The sequence below is a fragment of the Bombina bombina genome, chromosome 9 (assembly GCF_027579735.1).
Source record: "Bombina bombina isolate aBomBom1 chromosome 9, aBomBom1.pri, whole genome shotgun sequence".
In the NCBI taxonomy this organism is placed as follows: Eukaryota; Metazoa; Chordata; class Amphibia; order Anura; family Bombinatoridae; genus Bombina; species Bombina bombina.
The window spans coordinates 47,967,459-47,984,244 of record NC_069507.1 but is presented as its reverse complement, the minus strand read 5'-3'; the positions used below and the strand labels follow the sequence as shown (position 1 = coordinate 47,984,244).

The 16,786-nt window shown below is 35.2% G+C and overlaps 1 protein-coding gene across 2 annotated transcripts in view; it reads right to left on the bottom strand.

The window, feature by feature from the left end:
• Positions 1–14,332: 14,332 nt before the first annotated feature.
• Positions 14,333–16,786, bottom strand: part of RGR (retinal G protein coupled receptor) — a 29,619-nt gene continuing 27,165 nt past the window's right edge. For both annotated transcript variants that reach the window (XM_053691643.1, XM_053691644.1), the window contains exon 7: positions 14,333–15,746. In XM_053691643.1, the coding sequence (XP_053547618.1) occupies positions 15,603–15,746 (144 nt within the window). In that variant the 3' untranslated portion in view covers positions 14,333–15,602. The remainder of the gene's footprint in view (positions 15,747–16,786) is intronic.

Below are 16,786 nucleotides of genomic sequence, written 5' to 3'. Positions count from 1 at the left end.
CTATTTGGTAGCCCTCCTTTGCACAGATTCAAGTTTGTTAATATCCTTCTGAAGATATGGCCTCCAAAACTGCACACAATACTCAAGATGAGGCCTAACTAATGATCTATAAAGTGGCATAAGAACCTTACTATTTCTGCTGCAAATACCTCTACCAATACATCCAAGCATTCTGCTGGCCTTACTCGCTGCATTACTACATAACAATAAGATGTGTGAAAATCCAGATCTAAGTGAACTTTCTGTGGAAGAAATCTGACTCCAAAATGAGACGAATGCCGCTAGAAGCCGCCATGTTCTGCATTAGGGTGGTAACAACTTTTATGAATGCACATGTCTACTGCACAGTAATAGCTTATCAGGAGCTTGTTTATTTTTTACCCTAACTGCCACAACAAATGAGATAAGTTAAACAAAACAAAGAGGCTCCTGAATGGGTGTGTCCCTGGAATGTAAGACAATCCTAATGTTTCTGAAAAACATGACAGTTTAAATAACCTTAGACACCTATCTTGTAAGCAGATCTTTTGAAATGCAATGTTTAAAGGGACATGAAACACATTTTTTTTTCTTTCAAGAAGAGCATACCTAGGTAGGCACAGCAGCATCAATGCACTGCTGGGAGCTAGCTGAACATATTGTGTGAGCTAATTGCAAGAAGCATGCAAATGCAGCCAACAATCAGCTGCTAGCTCTCAGCCTATGTAGTATGCTCTTTATTAAAAGATATAAAGGAAGCTAATTAGATATAAGAATATATATATTGGAAAGTTGTTTAATTTTCACTGCCCCTTTGATTATAGACATATTTATGCATTATATGCTTTCTATGCATTAAAATTGGTTACTAGTGTTAAGATATGTATAGGGGGAACTCAATGGAATTCTATTGTTTCTTCCTCATCTATTAAATAAACTGGAAAATGAAATTGCATGCTCTATCTGAATCAGTTGCTGATTATGGGCCAGATTAAAAGTGGTATTTATGTGCGAGCGATATCTGATTTATTGCGGCAGATTGCGCACGTGGGATGTAGCTTAGATTAAAAGTTGAAAGTAAACACGATCGTAAACTTTAGCGCAATTAAATTTAAAGTGTGTCGGATTAGCGCGACCTCAGAGCGCTGGTTAACTGTTACACTCAAATAAAAAATTTCACAAAACACATAAAATATGCAGTTAAAGGGACATGCCACCCACATTTGTTCTTTTATGATTTAGAAAGAGAATGCAATTTGAAACATCTTTCTAATTTACTTATATTATCTAATATGTTTTATTCTCTTGATATGCTTTGATGAAAAACATATCTAGATATGCTCACTAGCTGCCGATTGGTTGCTGCACATAGAAGCCTCATGTGATTGGCTCACCATGTGCATTGCTTTTTCTTCAACTAAGGATATCTAAAAAATGAAGCAAAATAAATAATGGAAGTAAATTGTAATGTTGTTTAAATTTCTATTCTCTATCTGAATCATGAACGAAAGATGTTGGGTTTAGTGGCCCTTTAACCAAAGTACAGGTACACTCATAATAAAACTATCTAATACAAATTATTAAAAAAAAATATTGCACAACAAAGTTATAATGGCTCAAACATATGAAGTCTCAGGCGTTGGAAAAAATAAGGCTGCAAAGGGTTTTAATTATATGTGTATATATGTATTTACAGATATAAATACATACGTACATATATATAGACATAGAGCATATGTAAGTACATTGGAACCCTTTGCAGTCAAGTAGTTAAAACATGTAAAAACACATTTATGCAATATTCCGGCTAGCTTTGCGTTAAGCTGAAAAAGCAGCGTTAACAGGTCCTAACTCTGCTATTTCACTACTGCTGCTATTACGAGTCTTGCAGGTTTAAAGGCACCGCACACTTCTTTGGCCTTACCGCAAAACGACTTACGTAAACTTCGTAAACCCTTTTTTCTATGGGACTTCCATTGCGCTGGTATTACGAGTCTGTCCTGGGAGACCAAAAAGTTAGTACTTATGAGTTTTACACTACAACGCCGTAGCATAAAACTCATAACTAAAATGCTAAAAAGTACACTAACACCCATAAACTACCTATTAACCCCTAAACCGAGGCCCTCCCGCATCGCAAACACTATAATTAAAATTTTAACCACTAATCTGCAGCTCCGGACATCGCCGCCACTATAATAAACATATTAACCCCTACATCGCAGCACTCCCGCCTCACAAACACTAGTTAAATATTATTAACCCCTAATCTGCCGCCCCTAACATCGCCGCCACCTACATTATACTTATTAACCCCTAATCTGCCGTCCCCAACGTCGCCGCCACTATATTAAATGTATTAACCCCTAAATCTAAGTCTAGCCCTAACCCTAACACCCCCTAACTTAAATATAATTTAAATAAATCTAAAGAAAATTGCTATAATTAACTAAATGATTCCTATTTAAAACTAAATACTTACCTATAAAATAAACCCTAAGCTAGCTACAATATAACTAATAATTACATTGTATCTAGCTTAGGGTTTATTTTTATTTTACAGGCAAGTTTGTATTTATTTTAACTAGGTAGAATAGTCATTAAATAGTTATTAACTATTTAATAACTACCGAGCTAAAATAAATACAAATTGACCTGTAAAATAAAACTTAACCTAAGTTACATATTAGTAGTGAATTATCAGAAAGCGCCTAACTAGAGGCTATTGGGAGGTGGGTTAAGAGATTAAATATGCTTTTCTATCAAGTGTAGATATTCTTGGTAAAAGACAACACAAGGTTGTATAAAGATGAATATGTAAGCAATATAAGAGTTTGATAAATTTAATACATTAAAGTAAATTTATACATATAATTAAAAACATTTAGTTAAAAACATTTAGTTAAGAACATGGATCCATGTACATATTATAAAATATTGTACAATATTAATCGATAAATAACAATTGTTTTAAAACACAAACTTATTCTAAAAATCACAAACTTGTTTTAAAAAATTACTTTAAATATTGGGTTGACACGAAATTGTTGTTATTCAATTTCTTAAAATGTAGTTTGGGTGTATTGCACCAGTATATTGAGTGTCTCTATTTCTTAGTGGAAATGTCCTCCTCCTTGAAAAATGTGAAAAAAACAATGATGATTAAAAATAATATAAAAGTGATTCCTTTAAAGTGTTCCAGAAAAAATTCTGTGTTAAAAACAAAAATTCAAAAATTCTGTGTTGAGAACAAAAAATGTTAGTGTTGAGAACAAAAAATGTTAGTGTTTAAAATCGGAAATATGTAGATCAAAAATAAATTGAATAAAATATGATAAAAGTGTAGAAAATTAAACTCAAAAATTTATAGTGATCCAAAAGTGATGATAGTGAAAAATTAGTTGGTGAAAAAAAGGTTGTCTGGTATGAGTGTAGCTCCAAATCCTTTATCAATAGTTATTTGATGGTATAAAGTAAATGTGTTGATAATAATGATGATTTAAAATCCTCCTTTCCTTTCTGGCAAGTGCCTTGTTGTTGGAGTGTTTTCTAGGGTGTTCAGTCTATATTTTAAGACTCTATCCTCATAAAACCTGTAAACAACAAAACAACATAGTGCAATAATGCTACAAGTAGAAAAGAAAGTAATGAAATATTGCTCACCAAATTCTGTCAACGCGTTTCGGCCTCTCAGTTAGGCCTTTTTCAAGACTATGTTTTCTGGTGAGTTATGTACACAAAGCAAGTTGTCACCGCATCGCAAACACTATAATTAAAATTTTAACCCCTAATCTGCAGCTCCGGACATCGCCGCCACTATAATAAACATATTAACCCCTACATCGCAGCACTCCCGCCTCACAAACACTAGTTAAATATTATTAACCCCTAATCTGCCGCCCCTAACATCGCCGCCACCTACATTATACTTATTAACCCCTAATCTGCCGTCCCCAACGTCGCCGCCACTATATTAAATGTATTAACCCCTAAATCTAAGTCTAACCCTAACCCTAACACCTCCTAACTTAAATATAATTTAAATAAATCTAAAGAAAATTGCTATAATTAACTAAATGATTCCTATTTAAAACTAAATACTTACCTATAAAATAAACCCTAAGCTAGCTACAATATAACTAATAGTTACATTGTAGCTAGCTTAGGGTTTATTTTTATTTTACAGGCAAGTTTGTATTTATTTTAACTAGGTAGAATAGTCATTAAATAGTTATTAACTATTTAATAACTACCAAGCTAAAATAAATACAAATTGACCTGTAAAATAAAACCTAACCTAAGTTACACTAACACCTAACACTACACTATAATTAAATAAATTAACTAAATTAAATACAATTAAATAAATCAACTAAATAAATACAATTAAATAAATTAAACTAAATTAGCTAAATCACAACCCCCCCCAAAATTACAGAAAATAAAAAACAAATTACAGATCTTTAAACTAATTACACCTAATCTAATAGCCCTATCAAAATAAAAAAAGTCCCCCCCCAAAAAAAAACTAAAACCTAGCTTAAACTAAACTATCAATAGCATTGCCCCAAAGAAATCAGCTCTTTTACCTGTAATTTTTTTTTACAAACAACCCCCCAACAGTAAAAGCCACCACCCACACAACCAACTCCCCAAATAAAATACTAACTATAAAAACCTAAGCTCCCCATTGCCCTGAAAAAGGCATTTGGATGGGCATTGCCCTTAAAAGGGCATTTAGCTATTTTGCAGGCCCAAAGCCCTAACCTAAAAAATAAACCCACCCAATACACCCTTAAAAAAATCTTTAAGTCTTCATCCAAGCAGCAAGATGTCCTCAACAAAGCCGGCAGAAGTGGTCCTCCAGACGGGCAGAAGTGGTCCTCCAGACGGGCAGAAGTCTTCATCCAGACGGCATCTTCTATCTTCATCCTTCCGGCGCGGAGCGGGTCTATCTTCAAGACATCCCATGCGGAGCAGCCTCTTCAAATGACAGCTTCTTCGTAATGAATATCGCTTTAAGTGACGTCATCCAAGATGGCGTCCCTTAGATTACGATTGGCTGATAGGATCAGCCAATCGGAATTAAGGTAGAAAAAATCATATTGGCTGATGCAATCAGCCAATAGGAATAAGCTGGCATTATATTGGCTGTTCCAATCAGCCAATAGAATGCAAGCTCAATCCTATTGGCTGATTAGATCATTTGGGGGGTTGGTTGTGTGGGTGGTGGGTTTTACTGTTGGGGGGTTGTTTGTATTTTTTTTACAGGTAAAAGAGCTGATTACTTTGGGGCAATGCCCCGCAAAAGGACCTTTTAAGGGCTAGTGATAGTTTAGTTTAGGCTAGGGTTTTTTATTTTATTTTGGGGGGGCTATTAGATTAGGTGTAATTAGTTTAAAGATCTGTAATTTGTTTTTTATTTTCTGTAATTTAGTGTTTTTTTGTGATTTAGCTAATTTAATTTATTTAATTGTATTTAATTTAGTTAATTTATTTAATTGTAGTGTAGTGTTAGGTGTTATTGTAATTTAGGTTATGTTTTATTTTACAGGTCAAATTGTATTTTTTTAGCTAGGTAGTTATTAAATAGTTAGTAACTATTTAATAACTATTCTACCTAGTTAAAATAAATACAAACTTGCCTGTAAAATAAAAATAAACCCTAAGCTAGATGCAATGTAACTATTAGTTATATTGTAGCTAGCTTAGGGTTTATTTTATGGGTATTTAGTTTTCAATAGGAATAATGTAGTTAATGATATAAATTTTATTTAGATTTATTTTAATTATATTTCAATTAGGGGGTGTTAGGGTTAGACTTAGGTTGAGGGGTTAATACATTTAATATAGTGGCGGCGACGTTGGGGGCGGCAGATTAGGGGTTAATAAGTGTAGGTAGGTTGCGGCAACATTAGAGGCGGCAGATTAGGGGTTAATAAATATAATGTAGGTGTCGGCAATGTTGGGGGCAGCAGATTAGGGGTTCATAAGTATAATGTAGGTGTCAGCGATGTCCGTAGCGGCAGATTAGGGGTTAATAAGAATAATGCAGGTGTCGGTGATGTCGGGGGCTGCAGATTAGGAGTTAATAAGTATAATGCAGGTGTCGGCGATGTCGTGGGTGGCAGATTAGGGGTTAATAAGTATAAGATTAGGGGTGTTTAGACTCGGGGTTCATGTTAGGGTGTTAGGTGTAAACATAAAATATGTTTCCCCATAGGAATCAATGGGGCTGCGTTACGGAGCTTTACGCAGCTTTATTGCAGGTGTTAGACTTTTTCTCAGCCGGCTCTCCCCATTGATGTCTATGGGGAAATTGTGCTACAGCACGTACGACCAGCTAACCGCTAACTTAAGCAGCGCTGGTATTGGAGTGCGGTATGGAGCAAAAATTTAACGCCGGGTTTGTAAAAACCCGTAATACCAGAGCTGCATGTAAGTGAGCGGTGAGAGAAAAATGCTCGTTAGCACCGCATAGTTTCTAACGCAAAACTCGTAATCTGACCGTTCATATTTAATAAAGTGTTATACTGTGTATTTACAGTAAATATTTAACATACCAATGTTCTGCACATTTCAGAATATGTTCTAAGTATTTATTTATATATATATATATATATATATATATATATGTATATATTTAGTGTATATATATATGTTTGTAGTTATATATATATATATATATTTACAAAAATACTATCAGATATATGTATTTTTGAAGAAATAGAACATATTCTGCTGTATGAAAAACATTGGAATAGAAATATTAATGTTTTTATTTCGGGTTAGCACACTTGAGAATATGGGATCTGGTTTGCACACAAGTAGGGTATTTTTCCCGCTTTTCTTGATCCATTGACTTTTATGAGGGAATAAGTTATCACATGTTATTTTATAACCTGGCTTTTTGCGTGCATCAGGTTCACACGTAAGCGAAAACTTTTACTTTCAACTTTTAATTCTGCGGGCTACCCCACGTGCATAAAAAGCTTATGTCAATCAGAGATCGCGTGCATGCAGGATTGATAAATAGCGCTCCACTTGTAATCAAGCCCTATGTGTACAAAGTATTATGGGTATATAAGTAATACAGTGAGGTCTGAGTTCTCAGTGAATCTATGCCTTGTAATTGATGCTGTAGGTAGCCTACCCTTTCTAGGCCACTGTCCAAGATGCCAATATAGCGATCAGTCAGCTGTCCCTAGCACATGACTTCACATTGTTACATTCTGACCATGTGTGATTGAATTAGTGCCACCTGAAACCAGCAAACCAAGCCTTGATCCTCCTTATGTGCATATAATGGGATTTCACAGTACTGTGGAAAGCAGGACAAAAAAAGATTGACTTTGTTTTGCATCCTGTGTCTAATCCAATTCATTATAATTTCTAAACCCTCAGGCTATCAGATTTTTATTATGTTCATCTGAACTGTTTGTAGTGGTTATTACTCAATTTCATTTGTATTCTTGGCAGACATAGGATTAAATGCCTCCTACATTTCTGCAGCAGTTATATTTAGTAGATAAATAGCACTCTTGTTACTGGGCATAATGATGAGAAAACTCCCAAAAAGAATGGTCTGCAGTACTTAGTCATATATAGGCTTAGGGGCTCTTGCAGTCTCTGTAATCACAAGCTTCTGAAAACATGCCCATAGAATACAGTGCTACAGAATAAATCACATGTGTGCAATAGCAAGTACGGTCTTTCCCCTCCCCTTTACCCCTTGGCTACAAACTGCGGTTTCAGCACTTTGCAAAAGAGAGTAGATTATAGAGCTTTTTGGGCAATAAATGATAATAAGAGAGAAGGATAAGGTTGTATGAGATATGGGACTTGGAGGGGAAGGTATGAACAAAGCAGAGTGGGGTGAAAAGGTATGTAATGGGAAAATACTCAATGCATTGTTGTACTAGCTCACAGTGCCATTCTGAGAGCATACACAGTCTCTGCTTGCTGGGATGGCTTCATGAGAGCACATTGAGCCAGATTACGAGTGGAACACAAAATTGCGGTCACGTGTGCGCGATATTTATGCTCCACTCAGTAATACCGGCAAACGCAAAAGTGTGCTAGTATTACAGGTTTATCACAATGCGAACTCGACCTAGTGAGAGTGAGCTTCCATAGGGCAGCAAAGTTTAAATATATATGTATATGAATATATACATATATATTTATGTGTTTATATGTGTATATTTATACACATATTAACACATAAATATATATAAATATAAGCATATAATATTTATTTCAAGTGAAATAACAGTCACCCAGTGCTGCTTTTTTTCTAACACCCGTTCACTTTAACCCCTTAAAACTTCTTTGTGCAGTTATTATTTACAAAAATAAAGATGCTGATATATTTTTTTATTTTATACAGGAACTATCCACTTTATTTTGGGGCAAATTTGGGGACATTTTTTTAATTAACCAGAGGTCTAATCTCTGGTTAGTTCAATGAGTGCTAAGTGCTACGGCGAGCTTGCGGTAGCATTAACCAGCCACTTGTAATGGCTGGTTATTTATCGTACTCCTGTAAATGGGTAAATTTGCCAGTTTACGGGTGCACAATAAATTAGTGCTCCACTTGTAACCTAGCCTATTATTGGCAAACAAGGATGTAAACACCAAACAATATTTTGCAATGTTCCAAGACTGGCGCCTCTTGCATGATCCTAAGTAGTTTTTTTATATCAGAAATTACTGTATATTGCAAACGTCTCTGGGACTTCACATTGTTCCCAGAAAGGAGGAATAGTCTTAAACTGTTAGATTAGATCCCCATGAGGAACGGATTGGAGCTTTGAGAACAGGAGTCGCATGAAGGAGCTTAAGAATTTAAGTTAAGGACTTTAGGGATAAGATCAGGTTCCTGAAGCCGAAATGGTGCTTTGTGAACGTTATATGGAAACCAAATCACAAAATATAACATATATTAGTAGTGTGGAATCAAAACGTGTGGTATTGTCATTGGAACTATAACATTTTGTGGTTAAAAAGAAGATGGGTTCCTTGTAGATAGACCCTGGTCATCTGACACATCATACAATCGTGTTACCTTTTTTTACAACATGAGAACAAAGCAAAATACTGAAAAAGGAAAAGTTATATTACAAGTCAAACGTAATTCCTAAATTTACAAGATTTGAGGGATATAGGACTTCATTAAAAACTCCAATAAATCGTTATTAATCCAAAGTTAAAAGAAACACAAACATAAGTTAGTCTAGTGTTTCTCAATCGCGGTCCTCAAGTACCCCCAACAGGCCAGGTTTTCATTATAGCTGAACCAGTGCACAGGGGAAATAATCAGCTGATCAGTAACCATGGTTACTAACCTGCTCTCACCCATCAGCTGATTATTTCACCTGTGCACTGGTTCAGCTATAATGAAAACCTGGCCTGTTGGGGTTACTTGAGGACCACGGTTGAGAAACAATGAGACTTGCAGGCTGGGCGGTTCCTAGTTTGACTATCAGCTTATCCACCGTTTCCAGTCTTTAAATATTTGAGCAACAGGTAGAGTTGCAACCCAGCCAGTATTTTACAGACATGGGCAGTATTTCTAAGATTCAGGACAAAGTTGAAAATAAAGATTACATTTTAGAAAAAAATATGCTATCATGTGTGTTTGAATAAAATTATAAACTAATGATCATTTAAAATCAGTCCTAGCCTGAGCATCTTTAGTTCCTAATATAGGTTGTATAAATATTTATGCAAATATATGCTAATGAGCATGGCTGGTATTTTTATCTAGAAAAGGCGGTAATCCGTGCAGCGGATGAACTTTAGTGAAAGGGTTCCCTGGAATAACATAAGTTTGGTGATGTTTTTGGTATAAAACTGTAATGCTCTATTTAATTACAGCAATTTATTTTCAAAGGGAAACAATATTCAATTTTATTTTATAATAAACCTAATCTCTGACCTTATAAACAAAGAACAAATATATGGGCTTATTTATAAAGGTTCCAGCCTACACTTTGCCTTCCTAACCCTCTGTTATTTCCAGGAACCTCCCTTATGTGTCCAACTCTATTTACACTCCCTCGACTCCCTTATTTATCTGTTCTTAGAACAACTTAATTACAAACATATAATATTGTACTCTTGTCCTCTTATTTAGTTAATAAATCGGATGTATCTGACAGTTTAATGTCTTTGCTCCCACTGTGCCTTTAATGGGAAATAGAATTCATGGATTTGCAGAAAGTTATTGAATGAATAAAAGGGACATAAAACTACCCAACATTTTGTTTCATGATTCCGATAGATCATACAATTTCAAACAACTTTCCTATTGTCTTCATTTACTTGTTATCTTTTGTTAAAATTCAGCAAGGTAAGTTCAGGAGCGTGCATGTGTCTTAGATACAAGGTAATCACAGAGGTAAAAAATGTATTAATATAACCATGTTTTCTGTGCAAAACTGGGGAATGGGTAATAAAGGGATTATCTATCTTTTAAAGCAACAACAAATTTTGAGTTGACTGTCCCTTTAAGGACAATTATAGTAAAAAGAGTACTCATTTGATAAAGCATGTCATTTTGTCACTATTGACCCTGCCAGTCAATGTATCTAACTCCTCCAAAGGGGTTAAACACATAGGTAACGCATTGTTCAATTAAACACAGATAACTGCTGGAGGTGTCAGTTTCTGCTCAGCAATTGCAGGAGTTAAACACATCGATTTGAAGGGTCAATAGTGATAAAATTGCACGCTCTAATAAATGATACTATAATGGCCCTTTAATTAACTTTTTCCTCTCCTTTCCCAAAAATTAACTCTTAAAATTGTAGGTTTTCCAGTTCTGGATCTAGAAAGTGCCCACTGCAGATTTTACAAGCCTAACCCTGCTAAGTATCTGTCCTTAACTGGTCTCAGCAAAGTTGATCATAGCTGGTTCTAGTTTAAAAACAAAAAAATCCAACTTTCTAAGCATAAATATAATTTTAAAGGGATAGTAAACCTTAATATGAAAAAAAAAATTGTTAAACATTTCAAATATATTTAATTGGGCTGACTCCTAACCTTACAGTTCTGCTTTTTCAAAATACCTCTGTATTTTTACAGCTATGAACTACTGAATTTGCTTGAAATCATATGCAGGCATCCCTTTAAGAGCCAATGACAATACTTTGAATGATACTGGTTTGGCTTACTTTCCTTTTTTCGTCTATCTATTAAATTAAATATTTGGAAAATAGTAGAGATTATAACACTGTCCAAAGCTACACCACATTCTTGCTTCCCATACAAGGTTCAGATGTGTCTGCTGACCTGGTTTCCATTGCAAATCTTGTTCTTACTGGCAAACATCTGTCACAGATAAACTGACTGTTGCTTCCCTGCTGACCTCCTAAACGATTTGCACAAAATACCACAAAAGATTACTCAGGAATTAATCAAAGTAATAAAGTTATTTTACATACCTATCATTTTTAACCCCCCCCCCCCACAAAAAAAATACAGATAACAGAATATCCAACATCAAAAATATAAAATACAGATCTGAGATGCAACCAAAGAATCATGTTACAATCTTTTTATTTTTTTATGAAAATAAATAATTTTAATTTGAAAGCAAATAATTATCTATAAAAGAAAAAAAATGCTTTTTTTATTTGTGATAACAATATTGATGTAAATATATGTAGAGTGTTGTGGGTAGAAAATAACTTGTTTGGAAATATGATGCTTGCTGGTATTGATAATATCATGGTTACTGTATAGCAACCAAGGTGACTCTGTGACACTCACAGTGGTACCAGGCTTAAAGGGATACTAACCCCACATTTTTTTCTTTCATGATTCAGATAGAGCATGCAATTTTAAGCAACTTTCAAATTTACTCCTATTGTCAATTTTTATTTGGTCTCATGTTATCTTGATTTGAAAAAGCAGTAATGAAAGGTTAGGAGCCGGACCATTTTTACTTCATCACCTGGGTAGCACTTGTTGATTGGTTTGCTACATTTAGCCACAAATCAGCAAGTGCTACCCAGGTGCTAAACAAAAAATGGTTCTAAAGCTTACAGTACTGCTTTTTCAAAACAAGATAGCATGAGAACAAAGAAAAATTGATAATTGGAGTAAATTAGAAAGGTGCTTAAAATCTCATGCTCTATCTGAATCATGAAAGAAAAAAATTGGGTTTAGTATCCCTTTAAAGGGACATTAAACACTAAATAAATACTAGATAGAATGATGCATTCAAAGAAAAGATTACACTGAGAATAACATGTAGATGAATTTTATAAAATGTCATTAGTTGTTTAAATATTGACAAAATAAGTGTAAAGTTTTAGTGTCTATAAAACAATGGGAGCTGCCATGTTGTAACTTAGGTTACCTCCTGTGCTGTAGCCAATTAGGTAAAGTTATAAATAGGTCACTAGAGTGTGCAGCCAATGGCTGTGTGGAATATAACAGTGTTCTGCACTTCCATTTCTAACAGGAACTGATAAAGCTCGCAATTTCAGAATGGAATTACAGGAAAAGGGGACAATATAAATAATGAAAGTGTACTGTAGAGTTGTTTTTATTTATACAGTTTATCATTTTATATTAACATCTCAAAGTGTTTAATGTTCCTTTAAGTTCAGTCAAACTCCTCTCAGTAAGGGGTTAGCATATAATGACAGGTGCATATCATAACGCCTTGCATACTATATTGGCACTCATAGAATGCTTGGGACCATGTGCGAGCTGCTGTTGATGATTGGTGCGTTGTTGCTATACAATGACCATGATGTTTTGAAAATATCTTCCCAAAGTGGTAATAATCTTCTAAAAAATATTTTTCCTTGTGTCCTTATGAAGCTGATCAGTAACCATTGTTACCAACCTACTCTCACCCATTAGGTGATTATTTAATCTGTGCTCTAGTTCAGCTATAATAAAAACCTGGACTGTTAGGCGTACTTGAGGACCAAGGTTAAGAAACACTGATCTAGTCCATAGTGGTGAGACAATCAGCTGAGGACCTCACCTTGTGGTCTACCTAAGCTCTTCTCAAAGTCACCATTTTGTATAATATGTGTCTTATCCTACTGAGAAGGACGCCCAGCAAAGATATGATAGGAAATTCTCCCAAAATAACTGTTTTCACATATACAGCTGTATAAAATTATATTAATTTTCTGTCCTCGCTTCTGAATAAGCATTTGCTTTTTTCTAGAGCAAAAAGTCCTGATCTTTCCTTTATGATGTAATTAATTATGTATGTTTGCTAGTGGAAAATATGAGTTGAAGCCAAATATAGAGCTCATTAATATTAGAGTGATTTGGTTGTCAGCATAAGAATAGGAAAGTTTGTCTCACTAGAGTTAATTGAATATGTAGTGAAACATAGAGCACTGAATACATCAAGATCATTTTGTAAATAACCCCAAAATGATAACTATTAAAAAGGACATGAAAGTAAAAATGAAACGTCTCCTATTCACATGGATAATGAAGTCATAAAAAAAATTATTTTATGGTCAAATGTACTTTCTCTTTGGGCTCAATTTAGGAAGCTTTGGAACCCTTGAAGAACAGGCTGGCTCACGTGACCACCACTTCCTAACCACTCTGTGACCAAAGAGGTGGTGGAATGAAATAAACCCAGACTAATCTGTCTGGGGTTATGGTGACTGACAACCTAGGTTCTTGTGCGAATGGTTATGCAAAAACTGGGGGCAGGACTGCACCAGCAATTAAACTTGTATTTTGACTCTCCCTTTTAGACAGGTCATTCAATTTTTTTTCAAATATACTATTATCAAATTTGCTTTATTATCTTGGGGCTTAATGATCAAAAACTCTTTGTTGCTTTTTCCCCCCAACATTATATTGTAACGTATGTGTCTCTCCTTCATATAAGAACTTGCATTCTGAGATAAACAGCTTTCAAGGTAAAAAAAAATGAGTTTCTAAAATTCATTGAGGGACCTCACGGTATTGTATACCCTTTGGTATACTTTTTTGAAGGGGCAACTATGCACTACAGGGAGCTAGTTGAAAAAAATTATAAGAGGTCTATATGTGCAGCCACCAATCAGCAGCTAACACCCAGTAGTCCATTGCTGCTTATGAGACTACCTAGGTATGCTTTTCAACACAGGATTCCAAAAGAACAGAGTAAATTGAATAGTAGACGTAAATTGAAAGTTGTTTAAGACTCCATGATCTATATGAATCATAAAAGTTTAGTTTTGACTGTTCTGTTCATAGTACATAGTACACATCTCAATAAATTCAATGGATATGAAGGATATTGCCATTTTGTCTCAGAAGATTTGGGTGTAAATCAGACCAAACAATGCCAAAAAAATAAATTGACTGAAAAACAAACAACAATTTAGTATTTATTTTTATTTTTTCTGCACATTATTTTCTTATATATATTTTTTATTTAAACTCACATTAAATATGATTGTCAGCAAACCAGATGTCTCCTTCCTGATTTATTTTCATGTTACAAATTTTGTTTCCCATATTTTCTACCAAGGGAAATATTATCGTTGTTGTTCTCCTTGCAAGAAAAATAACTGACACTTTGAAGCGCAAAATTTACATTGAAAATATTCTATCAAAATAGAAAATATGGAACCTGATAAAAACGATTGATAATATTAAATGAAAGCATATGCAATGAAAGAATCCTGTCAGAAAAAGTGTTAAAACCACGCTCAGTTAAAGAACTAGCAACAAACATATGGTGACTTTTACTTCATCAATACAACATAATCAACTTTGTGATGGGGATGTCTGTGCTTTCTTGTGAGAACACTGCAACTTCCTTGGTTGGAAGAACTTAGAAGCACTTTGTGGCAAAGGATTGGTGGCTTCACGGACATGGTTCACAGATGTTTGCTCTGGTCATTAAGTGTAAAGTATAGCTCTGCATTTGGGCATGCAAACATTAGATTACAACTCACGCTCAGTTGGTAACGTTCAGCACATTTTTTTTATGCTTGGCCTTGCACAAACAATAATGCACAATAGGGTATTAAAAGTCATTACATTTTAAACAAAAAGAAATGTCTAACCAAAGCATTTTTAATGCACTTAATTTATACATAGCACACCATATACTTTTAATGGGAAGCAGTTGTAGCTCGATCAATGCACTCATATTACAAGTTGTCTGTTAAGTCTTGTGCTCATACCATGCACCTGCGCTATCTTTAATGGATGTCGTAGTGCGTATTATTATTATTATACTACCGCACACACAATATATATTAACATTGGGCTTGTAATACCAGCGCAAAAATGGAAGTGGTATGGATTGTATTCCAGGGATGTTAACGTTCCATATCTCCGGCATTTTTGTGCTTCACTTGTAATCTGCCTTTATATATTTAGAGTATAGATGGTATTGCTCATACTAGCTTCAGTCTCATGATGTTAACTTAAATATAAGATAAATTAGTCTTTATTTAAACTTGGTTTTATGTCATCTGATTATGTCATGTGTTATCCGTATACCCTGTAAATCTTACAGCAGTGCATTGACATCTGTAATGTGCAATTACTTCCAACAACAATACCAAATTTAATCTTCCTGTTACATGGCGCTAAGCATGGATGGTATTGATAGTTGTAGCCCATGGAGAAGATCATTTAGTTTTGTTATCAGTCTCTGTTTTTTCGATCTTCTGACCAGTTAGTAACTGCCATATACCTCCTCTGTAAGTCTCATTCCCGAGACCATAAACATAAGCATTTATTGCAGGGGAAATCTTGGCCAAGAGTGCTGGCATCTGCGGAGAGAAAGACAAAATAGGTGCATAGCTTGTTAATTTCACATAGTTTGTAAATAAGCAAGTTTAGTGCCACTGGGCCTCAGCGGCTTGTAATGTAATCTATAGTCAGATATGGGTAAGAGGGCTGGCAGACTGGCTGCAGGAGTATGATGTGGGTTTGGAGCTTATGAGGTGGGTGCAGGGACAGGGATCTGATGTGCTATGGGTCAGACACCAAGGCCGGATTGGCCTATCAGGATACCAGGACATTCCTCGGTGGGCTGCAGCAGCTAGGGCTGGAAAGCTACAATTTAAAGGTGATTAATGGATGCACTTGGGTTGTAGGGTGCCTAAATAACAACAACCTGGCACTTTTTTAAATAAAAACTAATACAATATAATTCTAACAAAAATTTTTGGGGGAAGGAGTATCCCAGTAATCCTCTTTGATAAGAATGAGGCATGCATATTGTAATGACTCAATGGATAAAAGGACTGGTCTCCAAATTTTCCAGGGCTGCTTTTTATTCCCAGTCCAGCCCTGTCAGACACAACAGCTGCAGTGGGATTGGGTCTGATCTAAGGTCTTATTAGGGTATAGTGCCAGCTACGACTGCAGGGACAGGGATCTGATGACAGAATCAACGGTCTGATCTAAAGTATAAGAGTATGGGGCCGATAGAGTAACTGCAGTGCTAGGTGTGACATGAAGTCTAATGTAGGAATGTAACCAATGGGTTTCAGTGCCAGAGGTCTGAGTGGTTAGCTAAATGAAAGTTGGGTTGCAGGTCAGTGGTCTTATCTTATCTGATACTGATATGAAGCTTTCAGATGGTTCCAGGGTCAAGATCCTCCTGATCCTAAGTGGGTGTGTGGTAAACAAGGGGCTCAAGGCACACATGTATTATTTGTATTATTGTATTATTTGAGATGGTTGATTTTTGTTATGGAGCTGACAGATATGAGTCCTTATGGAGGTGACTTTCAGAGGGGCTGCAGGACTAGTGGTCAGATCTGATGTTTAATATTTATTAATAATGACATTGATAATAGTAATA